The sequence below is a fragment of the Neoarius graeffei genome, chromosome 3 (assembly GCF_027579695.1).
Source record: "Neoarius graeffei isolate fNeoGra1 chromosome 3, fNeoGra1.pri, whole genome shotgun sequence".
Classification (NCBI taxonomy): Eukaryota; Metazoa; Chordata; class Actinopteri; order Siluriformes; family Ariidae; genus Neoarius; species Neoarius graeffei.
Window position 1 is genome coordinate 44,016,573 of NC_083571.1, and position 13,360 is coordinate 44,029,932.

The window sequence follows — 13,360 nt, forward strand, 5'->3', positions numbered from 1 at the left end:
GCTTTTAATCACTGCTAATAACTGCACTTTATTGTTCATTTAACTTTTTAATCTTTTATTTTAGCTTCTTAATCTTTTTATATATTTTATTTTATGTCAAGCACTTTGGATTGCGGCGGCACGGTGGTGTAGTAGTTAGCGCTGTCACCTCACAGCAGAAAGGTCCTGGGTTCGAGCCCAGTGGTCAATGAGGACCTTTCTGTGCGGAGTTTGCATGTTCTCCCCGTGTCCGCGTGGGTTTCCTCCCAGTGCTCCGGTTTCCCCCACAGTCCAAAGACATGCAGGTTAGGTTAACTGGTGACTCTAAATTGACTGTAGGTGTGAATGAGAGTGTGAATGGTCGTCTGTGTCTATGTGTCAGCCCTGTGATGACCTGGCGACTTGTCCAGGGTGTACCCCGCCTTTCGCCCATAGTCAGCTGGGATAGGCTCCAGCTTGCCTGCAAACCTGTAGAACAGGCGGCTACAGATAATGGATGGATGGACGGACTTTGAATTGCCTCTGTATATGAAATGTGCTGTATAAATAAACTTGCAATGAAGACAGTAAATGTTAAAGATAAAAATATTAACTATTCTTTGTTGAATTTGTGGTATATTTATATTTGATTTTCAGCACATATCCACTCTATATTTAATAAGTGTTTACTCTTTTGAATGTGCTTAATAGTGCACTTACCACAGCTTGCTCAAACAGCTCACGGAGTTTCTGCTCAGATTCCCCTGAAATGCCCGACACCAGCTCAGGAGCAGAGACTTTCAATATAGGCAGATCCATTTCCTACAATTGCACAGAAAGCTCTCTGATCACCAAGCACCACTGCCAAACATCTCCAACAAACTCACTTATATAATCATGTACGAGTAATTGGTTTGTAGTAGACATTTTTGCATTCACCCAATAGCAACATGTACAAGAAAAACAGGAGGGGATCAAGTGTCAATCCTTGTAGAAGACTAATGAGACCCAATATTGTTTACAAAATTTTGCACCGATTATAAAATACTACTATTGACCCATAAAGCACTGAATGGTCTTGCGCCACAGTACCTGAGCAAACTACTGGTCCTTTCTGACCCACCACACCTACTTGGATCAAAAGGTGCAGGCTATTTGTTGGTACCTTATACAGTGAAGGATACATCAGGGGGCAGAGCTTTTTCTTACAAAGCCCCACAGTTACGGAACAGCCTTCCAAATAGTGTTCGGGACTCAGACACAGTCTCAGGTGTTTAAGTCCTGGCAGAAAACAGATCTTTTAAGTCAGTCAAGCCTTTTGTTAATAGTTTTTATTAGGTAAAGGAGTAGATCTGGAGGGTCCTTACTCAACATAGAGTGTTTTGGTAAACTGGGATGTAGGGATGCTGTAGTCCCCCCACCCAACTTTCACACGTTCACTCGGGTTTGTTGACTGAGGAGTGGCTGGCTGCTTTATGTCTCAGGGTGCCTTCATGTCAGAGTTCCCACTTGCACTCGGCACAAAATGTACACTGTTCTTAACCATTAGGTGACACCAGGCATACCAAACAACCTGTGTTCTCGTTCTCTCTCTCAAGTTACATGTCGATCCTGAGACACCAGTGATGCTGACCTCTTCTGCTCTTCGGACCTGCCTGATCCATCCTGATGCCCTACGTCTGGCTGGAGTGTCATGGCATTGCTCCTGTGGAAGATAGCCCCATATGGACTTTCAAGGTTTTCGCATTGAAAGTCGCACTTGGAAGACGGCTCTGGACACTTTTGCTATGATGACTGAGGACTACAACTGGCATAACTTTAAGACTGTAGTTGTCAAGAACAGTTTTGCACTAGAGTCTCCATCAATGAACAGTTGATAACGTCAACAAAACAGGCTTCATGTTAAAACTATACTGAATTTCCTGGTTACACAGTTGTGCTTTGAGACTATACAGGGGACAGTTATCGAAGCGAGTTACTTATAATCTCACACTCTTATCACCCAGATGAGGATGGTTCCCTTTTGAGTGTGGTTCCTCTCAAGGTTTCTTCCTCATGCCATTTGAGGGAGTTTTTCCTTGCCACCTTCGTCACATTCTTGCTCATCAGTGATCAATTTATTTGTGATAAAATTAGTTAATATGTTCTCGTCTCGTCTTCTTCCGCTTTATCCGGGACTGGGTCACGGAGGCAGCAGTCTAAGCATGGAAGCCCAAACTTCCCTTTCCCCAGACACCTCGGCCAGCTCCTCGGGAAGAATACCGAGGCGTTCCCAGGCCAGCCGAGAGACATAGTCTCTCCGGCGTGTCCTGGGTCTTCCCCGGGGCCTCCTCCCGGGGGGAGATGCCTGGAACACCTCCCCAGGGAGGCGTCCAGGAGGCATCCGAAAAAGATGCCCGAGCCACCTCAGCTGATTCCTCTCGATGTGGAGGAGCAGCGGCTCTACTCGGAGCTCCTCCCGAGTGACTGTGCTTCTCACCCTAAGGGAGTGCCCAGCCACCCTGCGAAGGAAACTCATTTCGGCCGCTTGTATCCGCGATCTTGTTCTTTCGGTCATTACCCAAAGCTCATGACCATAGGTGAGAGTTGGAACGTAGATCGACCGGTAAATTGAGAGCTTCGCCTTTTGGCTCAGCTCCTTCTTCACCACGACGGACCGGTAAAGCGACCGCATCACTGCGGAGGCTGCACCGATCCGCCTGTCAATCTCACGCTCCATCCTTCCCTTACTCGTGAACAAGATCCCGAGATACTTAAACTCCTCCACTTGAGGCAGGACTTCTCCACCAACCTGGAGAGGGCAAGCCACCCTTTTCCGGTCGAGAACCATGGCCTCGGACTTGGAGGTGCTGATTCTCATCCCAGCCACTTCACACTCAACTGCAAACCGCCCCAGTGCATGCTGAAGGTCCTGGTTTGAAGAAGCCAACAGGACATCATCATCCGCAAAAAGCAAAAAACATATGAACTCCCCTCCTAGAACTGCCACCTTATTGTGGTGGAGGGGTTTGTGTGCTTGAATGATCCTAGGAGCCATGTTGTCGGGGGCATTATGCCCCTGTCAGAGTTTCCCAAGGCAGACAGGTCCTAGGTGACAGGCCAGACCAAGAGCAGTTCACCAAAACCCTTATGGAGAAACCATCGAGGACCGAGACGTCGCCCGATATGGCGCAGCCGGGGCCCCACCCTGGAGCCAGGCCTGGGGTTGGGGCTTGTATGCGAGCGCTTGGTGGCCGGGCCTTTGCCCATGGGGCCCAGCCGGGCTTAGCCCGAAGAGGTGACGTGGGCCCAACCTCCTGTGGGTTCACCACCCACAGAGGTAGCAGTAGGGGACTGGTGCAGTGTGGATTGGGTGGCAGTCGAAGGCAGGGGCCTCGACGACCTGATCCCCAGACACAGCGGCTAGCTGTTGGGACATGAAATGTCACTTCGCTGGGGGGGGGGCTGAGCTTGTGCGGGAGGTTGAGAGGTACCGGCTAGATATAGTCGGGCTCACCTCCACGCACAGCTTGGGCTCTGGAACCCAGCTCCTCGAGAGGGGCTGGACTCTCCACTTCTCTGGAGTCGCCCATGGTGAGCGGCAGCGGGCTGGTGTGGGCTTGTTTATAGCTCCCCAGCTCAGCCGCCATGTGTTGGAGTTTACCCCAGTGAACGAGAGGGTCGCCTCTCTGCGCCTTCGGATTGGGGAGAGGGCTCTTGCTGCTGTTTGTACCTACAGGCCGAATAGCAGTATAGAGTATCCAGCCTTCTTGGAGTCCCTGGGAGAGGTACTGAGGGGTGCTCAGACTGGGGACTCCATTGTGCTAGTGGGGGACTTCAATGCTCACGTGGGCGATGACAGTGACACCTGGAGGGGCGTGGTTGGGAGGAACGGCCTCCCCGATCTGAACCCGAGTGGTGTTTTGTCACGGTTTGTCCATAACAAACACCATGTTCGAGCATAGGGGTGTCCATAAGTGCACGTGGCACCAGGACACCTTAGGTCGGAGGTCGATGATAGACTTTGTTATCGTTTCATTTGATCTCCAGCCCTATGTCTTGGACACTCGGGTGAAGAGAGGGACTGAGCTGTCAACTGATCACCACCTGGTGGTGAGTTGGATCCGCTGGCGGAGGAGGAAGCTGGACAGACCTGGCAGGCCCAAACGTATGATGAGGGTCTGCTCGGAACGTCTGGCCGAGCACTCTGTTGGGGAGGTCTTTAACTCCCACCTCCGGGAGAGCTTTTCCCAGCTTCCGAGGGAGGCGGGGGACATTGAGTCTGAGTGGACCATGTTCTCTACCTCCATTGTGGACACAGTTGTTTGGAGCTGTGGCCGCAAGGTCTCCGGTGCCTGTCGTGGCGGCAATCCCCGAACCCGGTGGTGGACACCAGAAGTAAGGGATGCCATCAAGCTGAAGGAGTCGTCCTATCGGGCCATGTTGACCTCCGGGACTCCTGAGGCAGCTGACGGGTATCGGCAGGCCAGGCGTGCTGCAGCTCGGGCAGTTGCAGAGGCAAAAACTCGGAACTGGGAGGAGTTCGGGGAGGCCATGGAGAAGGACTATCGGTCGGCCCCGAAGAAATTCTGGCAAACCGTCCAGCGCCTCAGGAGGGGGAAGCAGTACTCTGCCAACACTGTTTACAGTGCGAGTGGGGAGCTGTTGACCTCGACTGGGGACATTGTCGGGCGGTGGAAGGAATACTTTGAGGATCTCCTCAATCCCACCGTCATGTCTTCCATTGAGGAGACTGAGGCTGATGACTCAGAGGTGGACTTGTCCATTACCCAAGCTGAAGTCACTGAGGTGGTTTGCAAGCTCCTCGGTGGCAAGGCACCGGGGGTGGATGAGATCCGCCCTGAGTATCTCAAGTCTCTGGATGTTGTGGGGCTGTCTTGGTTGACACGCCTCTGCAACATCGCGTGGCGGTCGGGGACAGTGCCTCTGGAGTGGCAGACTGGGGTGGTGGCCCCTCTTTTTGAGAAAGGGGACTGGAGAGTGTGCTCCAATTACAGGGGAATCATACTTCTCAGCCTCCCGGGGAAGGTTTACTCCAGGGTACTGGAGAGGAGAATTCAACCAATAGTCGAACCTCGGATCCAGGAGGAACAATGCGGTTTTCGTCCTGGTCGCGGAACACTGGACCAGCTCTATACCCTTCATAGGGTGCTCGAGGGTTCATGGAAGTTTGCCCAACCAGTCCACATGTGCTTTGTAGATCTGGAGAAGGCATTCGACCGTGTCCCCCGTGGTATTCTGTGGTGGGTGCTTCAGGAGTATGGGGTTCGGGGCTCTTTGCTAAGGGCTGTCCGGTCCCTGTACGAACGGAGCAGGAGTCTGGTTCGCATTGCCGGCAGTAAGTCAGACCTGTTCCCAGTGCATGTTGGACTCTGGCAGGGCTGCCATTTGTCACCGGTTCTGTTCATAATTTTTATGGACAGAATTTCTAGGCGCAGCCAGGGGCCGGAAGGAATCCTGTTTGGGAACCACAGGATTTCATCTCTGTTCATATGTTTACAGTCTTTATTTTTCTGTAAAGCTGCTTTGTGACAACGTCTGCTGTTAAAAGCACTATACAAATAAACTGACTTGACTTTATAATTAAATATAGTCATGTGTACATGTTCTTGTAGGTCAAACTGAAATAAAAATCCTTTCCAAGTTTCAGAAACACAGATTTTCTTCATAGTCACATGCACATGCTGATAAATTACCGACCGAGTTCACAGAACAGCTGATTTACATTTAGTTACGCCAAAGTCCTTATAGGCAGCGGTCTCAAAAGTAGCCGGTCACCAGCGGCAAATCGCCGTCTGTGGCTTGTTATGCCGCTGGCTATTGTCAGTCGAGTCACAAAATTTAATATTAAATATTTCTGACGGCAAAAAAAGTTGTGAAGGTAAATTACATCCACTATGTCATGTATGTCCGTTGCCGCGTCAACTTTGTTTACATCCTCGACATGAGTGCAGCCATTACTGCCCCTTGTGCCATATGTAAGCCGTACTCCAATTGGCTTAGAGTGTTCCATGGACTGTGAATGGTTCATACCATCATGTGACTCGCAAATGGCGACGAAGAGAGCTGCAAGCGGCTCCATGCTGGATGCGTGGCTAAAAAGGTCTAGAGGGAAAGGTAAGTACGTTTTGAACGCAAATTTATTCCGTCATTGTGTTGATATAGAAAAATAAATACGTCTTAGTCCACCGTTTCTCAGCCTTGCTTAAGACATTATAATTGCAGATCGTAAAGTTGACTCTGCGTTTGACAGCTGCTCGAAAAAACAAACTGCGTGCGTAACAACGCTAATCAAGCTTAAGCTAGACGACCCGCCTCAAATACCCATCCCGGGTAAATGTTATCCCAATTTTAGATGACCTGTTCCAAACCATCCCGCCCCATGAAAAATTCGTACTTGCATCTCTCTCTCTCTCATATATATATATATATATATATATATATATATATACACACACACATACACACACACACACACTCATAATATTTGTTGTGCCTAACCCGCACTAAATAACTAGATTTATATAATTTCTATTCAGTAGGCCCCTACATGTATATGTAAATTCAAGAAATATTTTTATATCATATAATCTTACTTTCTTTGATTTATTTTGGTATGTACACACACACACACACACACACACACCTCTATCTATCTATCTATCTATCTATCTATCTATCTATCTATCTATCTATCTATCTATCTATCTACTTTTTATAATTTTTATATAATTTACTCTATGTTTTAACTTTACATTTTGTCATCATTTGCTCTTTATTTTGAAGGCAGTGACTCTTTATTCATTTTCATTTTGTTAAATAACAAACATGATTAGGTTGATGAGATTTCGATAAAAGTTATTTTCAATAGAAATGCTGAGACTGTCAATGAGTGCTGCTAGCTGCTGTTTTTTAATAACGATGAAGTCAGCTGATGAAGTACATGTAGCTGCATTTTATGTAACAGTTTATTGACTGCCAAAAAATAAACATTTTGATTATAATTGAAGTTGTTTTGTTCTTCATCTGTAGTCAAGATTTCACCATATTCTTCAATAGTATTAGAGAATCTGGAGAAACTTGTCATCTTAGCTTAGTCAAAGTGCACATCAGACTTAAAATTATTATATCATCCATATGTGGATTTCAATCGGACTACTTTTTATGTGTTTGTTTGCAAATATTTCTGAAATTTGATAAAATGACTGAGGTATGGTTTCATATTTCAAGTTTCCAAATGGTATTGATTACCCTTTATTTTCACTGTTAAAAGTTACCAGAGGCCACCATTTCTCAGTGCATTTCATAAAATTTTCCATGCAAATTCAATATCATAGTCGCCACTGAAGTCCACTCGATCCTTGTTTACCGTCAATGGATCAGTCACTCGTCAAACAGTCCGCCAGAATCCAAGTAGGGAATGGCTGAGCGTAGCTGTCAGTCAAACAAGTTAGCCAATGGGAATGCATTCCTGGACAGCCCACCCACACGTCAAGTTTGTGCCAAAACTGCAAGCAAAAAGTCAGGGAGCGCAAACGAGAAAGCTGAAATCGCAACCAAAATAAATTACGTCAAACAAAACTGAGAAAGATGCGGAACAAAAATAAAAGGTTTCTGAAGAATAATAGACTGATATTTTGCACGATTACACGAATAATATGTTTGCCAGTCTAAATAAATTGACTTTTTTTCTTTGTGTATTTTGATTTGTCGTTTTTGTTTGATATTTCAAAATTATTGTATGAACATTTTGGCACAAAATTGATTCCATAATTTTACGCGTCTCTCCTCGTCGGCGGGGAATCTATAAAATGACAGGCCCTCCTTTTGGCCCTGTCTATTGGTACAACCAAATGCTGAACAAGATATAACCATTCTCGAAAGATCTACTCCCACACACTTGATAATTAGAACGGGTTTGTCTAAGTTCTATGCGCGGCCATGCCGTCCAAGATGGCAGATAAACAAATATCACGTGACCTCGTGACGTCACGTGCACGCTCTCTATAGTCCATTTGTCAAAGACAAAGGCCCTGGCCCCTGTACCTCCCTGCCCCCCACACCTCTCTGCTTGGAAAGTTACTGCAAAGAAAAGAAGCCCTAAAAGCCAAAGCTACATTTCACAATCTTATGCATAGACTTATGCACGGACTATAATAAATCTAAAGTTAGCAATGAAGATAAACTATGACTATGCAGGGCATGTTGACGTCGGTAACTAATGACTGTAAATCAGTGAAACATAGTTCGGCAACAGAAAAATGTTTTCAAAACTTGACGGAAAATAACAGCACGTTTCGATCAACTAGTTCTTTCTCTTCAAAGAGCACCTCCTATCCTAACAACCCACTAACCATCTAACATGCACTCTCTTCTTCTTACTCTATGATTTCCTATGTTTTACTGTAGCTTGATTGTTTTTCTCAATTGCAAGTCGCTTTGGATAAAAACGCCTGCTAAATGTAATGTAATGCAGTTCTCCCTATACACTAAACCGAAAAAGCATGACAGCAACCGCTAGTGAGACATCTTCCTTGCATTGACCATTCCTCAAAGTTTCTCAGTTGGTATGTAAACAAGTGAACATGTGCACTTGTTTATACCGGTGAAATGGGGCGTGTTCTCGCCTCCCCTTGCTACACAATGAGCGAATGAAGACACTGATGTTCCATGCGCTTAACATGTGAATAGCTGAAGGGTGTGTCGTTAAGAGGCTGCTGCTGGCTGAAGTACTGAAATTCCTAAGAGTTGTTTTTATTCTCTTTACAAATGCCCCTTTTCCACCAAAGCAGTTCCAGGGCTGGTTCAGGGCCAGTGCTTAGTTTGGAACCGGGTTTTCTCTTTCCACTGACAAAGAACTGGCTCTGGGGCCAGAAAAAACGGTTCCAGGCTAGCACCAACTCTCTGCTGGGCCAGAGGAAAGAACCGCTTACGTCAGCGGGGGGGCGGAGTTGTTAAGACCAACAACAATAACAAGACCGCGAAAGATCGCCATTTTTAAGTGACGAGAAGCAGCGGCTGTACAAACGCGAAGTCATCCATTATTATTATTATTATTATTATTGTTGTTGTTGTTGTTGCTGCTTCTTCTTCTTCCGTGTTGTTTTTGCTTTGATATTTGCGCCAAGGTTTATGTAAACGTAGCGTCGTAACTGACGTATACAGCGACGTAATGACGTATACAGCGACATAATGACGTGGCTCCGCTTAGCACCACGAGCTATGGAAAAACAAACTGGTTCTCAGCTGGCTTGCAAGTTGAACGAGTTGTGAACCAGCACCAGCACTGGCTCCGAACCAGCCCTGGAACTGATTTGGTGGAAAAGGGGTAAAAGTGCTAAAGATAAAGTTTGTTTTAAAGATCCCATCTCATTATCTCTAGCCGCTTTATCCTTCTACAGGTTCACAGGCAAGCTGGAGCCTATCCCAACTGACTACGGGCGAAAGGCGGGGTACACCCTGGACAAGTCGCCAGGTCATCACAGGGCTGACACATAGACACAGACAACCATTCACACTCACATTCACACGTATGGTCAATTTAGAGTCACCAGTTAACCTAACCTGCATGTCTTTGGACTGTGGAAGAAACCGGAGCACCCGGAGGAAACCCACGCAGACACGGGGAGAACATGCAAACTCCGCACAGAAAGGCCCTCGCCGGCCACGGGGCTCGAACCCGGACCTTCTTGCTGTGAGGCGACAGCGCTACACCACTACACCACTGTGCCGCCCTGTTTTAAAGATTTTATATATATATAAACTAGAAGATTCAAGGTTTCTAGTGGTGTTACTTGAGTGTTTCTAGCACAAAAACTCGCGGAGCTTTAGATGTGTGCTTACTAAGGCTACGTTTACATTACGTCGAATCAGCGGATCATCAGATTAACGTTCTTAAAACGATTCGCGTTTACACTAAAACCGTTAGCCGTGCACACAGCAACGCCAATACGCGGATACGCTCGGCTCCGCAGGCATCCTGCGCTCCAAATCACTCCACCCTGAACAGCGAGTGCCCTCTGGAGGGTGCGCACTCCAGCCCTGCGCAGCTCACACAGCGCGCGAGTGAAGTGCACAAGCCACGATTCGGGACTGAGCCGCTGTGTGTGTGTGATCCCAGCGCATATCACTTACCACTTGCAAGTGGAAGGATGGCAAGCCTAAAGACAATCATAACTACACAATGGGCAGTATTTGCATCAGTATTTGCAGTATTTTCATACTTTTATACTCTTTAATGGAAGGTGATACAAGGCGGAAGTCCGCGACGTTTTTCAGCAGTCGCGTCACATGACCAACGCCAGCGAATCAGGAAGGTGGATGTCACAGTGACGTTGTCCAATGAGACGCCAGCTAGAGCTCAGCACAGCGTATCCACATATTTTGAATGTTTACACAGCACCGGAGCTGACACGATCTGGATTGAATACGTGGACGCTGGCGGATTCCCGTTTCCAGGCGTTTTAATGTAAACGGACAGTGCATCCGCGAAGAAAACGAGACAGATACGGTCTAGTGTAAACGTAGCCTAACAGTCCTAAAAGTCCCCTGTGGGGGGTCGGCGACCTGAGAGTGTTAAAGTGAGACATCTCCCTTATAACATGTCTGGTCACGCACACAAAAGGTACAGAGAACTGAAATGACAAAAATGATGACTAAACAGCAAAAGAATGCCTTTTAAGTACAGGCTCTCACTGCAGTGGGTCAGATACCACAGACACATTCAAACGTTCTCCTTTTATATGGCAGCATTTCTTTTGTCCTATAGCTAGTTTTCCACAGTCACATGACTCGTGCTTTCAGCAGTTTCTGAGCATTAGCAACATTAATATACGTTTAAACCCTCACCAATAGCGACATTAATATACAGCCTATTCTATAATTGCGGGTACAGTACATTTCAAGTGTTGACTGTTAGTCATCGCCAACCCTGTCTTCGGTAAACTGGACAATCCATTAACAGAATCGATGACAACAGAGTTGGCACCATTTTGTGTCTTCACTCCACATACGAACCTCAAACCAGCTACCACATGGCATTATAAAAACAGAATTGTATGAATTTTAATCATTATTGTTTAAAAAAAAAAAAAAACGTGGGCAGCATGGTGTGTGGAGTTTGCATGTTCTCCCCGTGTCTGCGTGGGTTTCCTCCGGGTGCTCCGGTTTCCCCCACAATCCAAAGACATGCGGTTAGGTTGACATGGGGCGGCCTTGGGCTGAGGTGCCCTTGAGCAAGGTACCGAACCCCTGACTGCTCCCCGGGCGCTCTGGTGTGGCTGCCCACTGCTCTCTGTGTGCGTGTGTGTGTGTGTGTGTGTTCACTGCTTCAGATGGGTTAAATGCAGAGGATGAATTTCACTGTGCATGTGACAAATAAAGGTTTCTTCTTCTATTTTGTTCAAATTGATGAGAAAAGAAACAAAACACACTTCACTGCCTTTCTGAAGTTTCCCACCAGAGGAAGTGACATCTCTTGGTGCAGGTGTCATGCGTATTATTACAAGTCTTTGTGGATTTTATGCGGTTTTATAACAGACTTAACAAGAACATTGGGAGAGATGATACATATTTTTATTACTGAAATTTCACATAATACAGAAAATAGACTTTCTATGCAATATAATAGTTAATAGTTATATATAGTTAATAGAATAAGCCTCCCAAAACCAGATTGTTCGTCTGAATCACTTCATGTTTATTCACGTCGAATGTAGGGATGTTAACCAATGACCGTTTGACCAGTGGTTGACCGAATCAACGTCAACCGGTTAATTTTTTTTTTGGTTGTCGGTTAAAAAAAAAAAAAAAATCGTTTTGAAGCTGCCGATTTTGGAGCGGAGAACCTGGAATTCTGTGTTGTAAACGCTTGGGGCATGCCATGCGGTGTAAGGACGACAGCTGACAAATCAGAAACACCCATTCAGTCATGTCCCGCCCTCCCGCCCCAGTTGAAGACAGCTGACAAATCAGAAACACCCATTCAGTCATGTCCCGCCCTCCCGCCCCAGTTGAAGACAGCTGACAAATCAAACACCCATTCAGTCATGTCCCGCCCTCCTGCCCCAGTTGGAGACAGCTGCCACTTGGCGAAAGAAAAGTGTAGACACAGGCTTTTTAGCTTACAAATTACTATTGTTTTTTTTTTAAATTATTATTAGAAGGCACATCGAGTTTAATCCTGCCTTGGCCAGTTCGGTCTGTAGCCAACAATGCATGTTACTGCAGATCATATCTCTCCACACAAACTAAAGGCGCAGATGCCGACTTTTTCACGGCTGAATCATGCAGATCCGATTTTTTTTTTTTTTGGGGGGGGGGGGGGGGGGGCGTTGGAGTGTCTGAATAATTTCATCAGAGTAAATTCTGTATTAAAATTACTAAATAAGCAAATGCCGTTACAGTCCATGAAACATAGGAAGTATGAGAAGAAAACAGTAAATCAGAAAGCTGCGCACATTTGCGCAGCTTCCGCGAAAACGTGCGCAGCTTTCAGATTTACTGTTTTCTTCTCATACTTATACTTCCTGTTTCATGGACTGTAACGGCATTTGCTTATTTAGTAATTTTAATACAGAATTTACTCTGATGAAATTATTCAGACACTCCAATGCCCCCCCCTAAAAAAAGAAAATCGGATCTGCACGATTCAGCCTTGAAAAAGTCGGCATCCACCAAAAGGTGCGCCGTTTGCATCCCTGTTTAAACTCATAGGTTAACCGACTTTAACCGGCTAATGAGGCTCGGTGGTCGGTCAAGATTTTTTTTAGTTTTCGCCATCCCTAGTCGAATGTATGAATCAGTAGTTGAAGGCAGCCAATAATGTGGGGGGCTGGGAGTCATTTAGTTAATGTTTTATGGCTAAATTGGGTCTAAAATGTACATCTACTGGTGAAAGTTTGTCATCATTTGCATTATTGTTCAAAACTGATTAAATAAAGATTTCTTTTGTGGAAAACAAGAAGACAGAGTCATCTATATCCCCTGCCCTATATACCAACTATATACCAAGTTTCAAGATATTGTCACGTTTTTCATGTTCTGCTGCAGGAAACCAACCCTACCTCTTTACACTGACCTCAGCAGCCCATGGCATAAACCCAGCAGACCTTTGGTCCAGGTGAGCTAAAAATGTACATTTCTCACATTTCTTAGTACCAAAAGGCACATATACATTACTTAATCAACACACATACCAACTTTCAAGACCATACCACTCATAGTTTTCAAGTTCTGCTCTGGAAACAAAACCTACCCCTAAGACTAACCTGAGAGACTAAGTGTGAAATTGTTTCCATGGAAACATGAAAAATTTTAATTTCTTAGTATGAAAAGGCACATCTACATCACCTTGTTAACATGTATACCAAGTTTCAAATCCGTATCATGAATAGTTTTGGAT

General features: G+C 45.8%; 1 protein-coding gene across 4 annotated transcripts in view; it reads right to left on the minus strand.

Annotated features, from left to right (window-relative positions):
• nvl (nuclear VCP like) overlaps positions 1-13,360 on the minus strand; it is a 131,612-nt gene that overhangs the window by 44,633 nt on the left and 73,619 nt on the right. For 3 of the 4 annotated variants that reach the window (XM_060916859.1, XM_060916858.1, XM_060916857.1), the window contains exon 11: positions 679-780. The exons of the other annotated variant lie outside the window; for it this stretch is intronic. In XM_060916859.1, the coding sequence (XP_060772842.1) occupies positions 679-780 (102 nt within the window). The remainder of the gene's footprint in view (positions 1-678; positions 781-13,360) is intronic. 4 annotated transcript variants of the gene reach the window in all.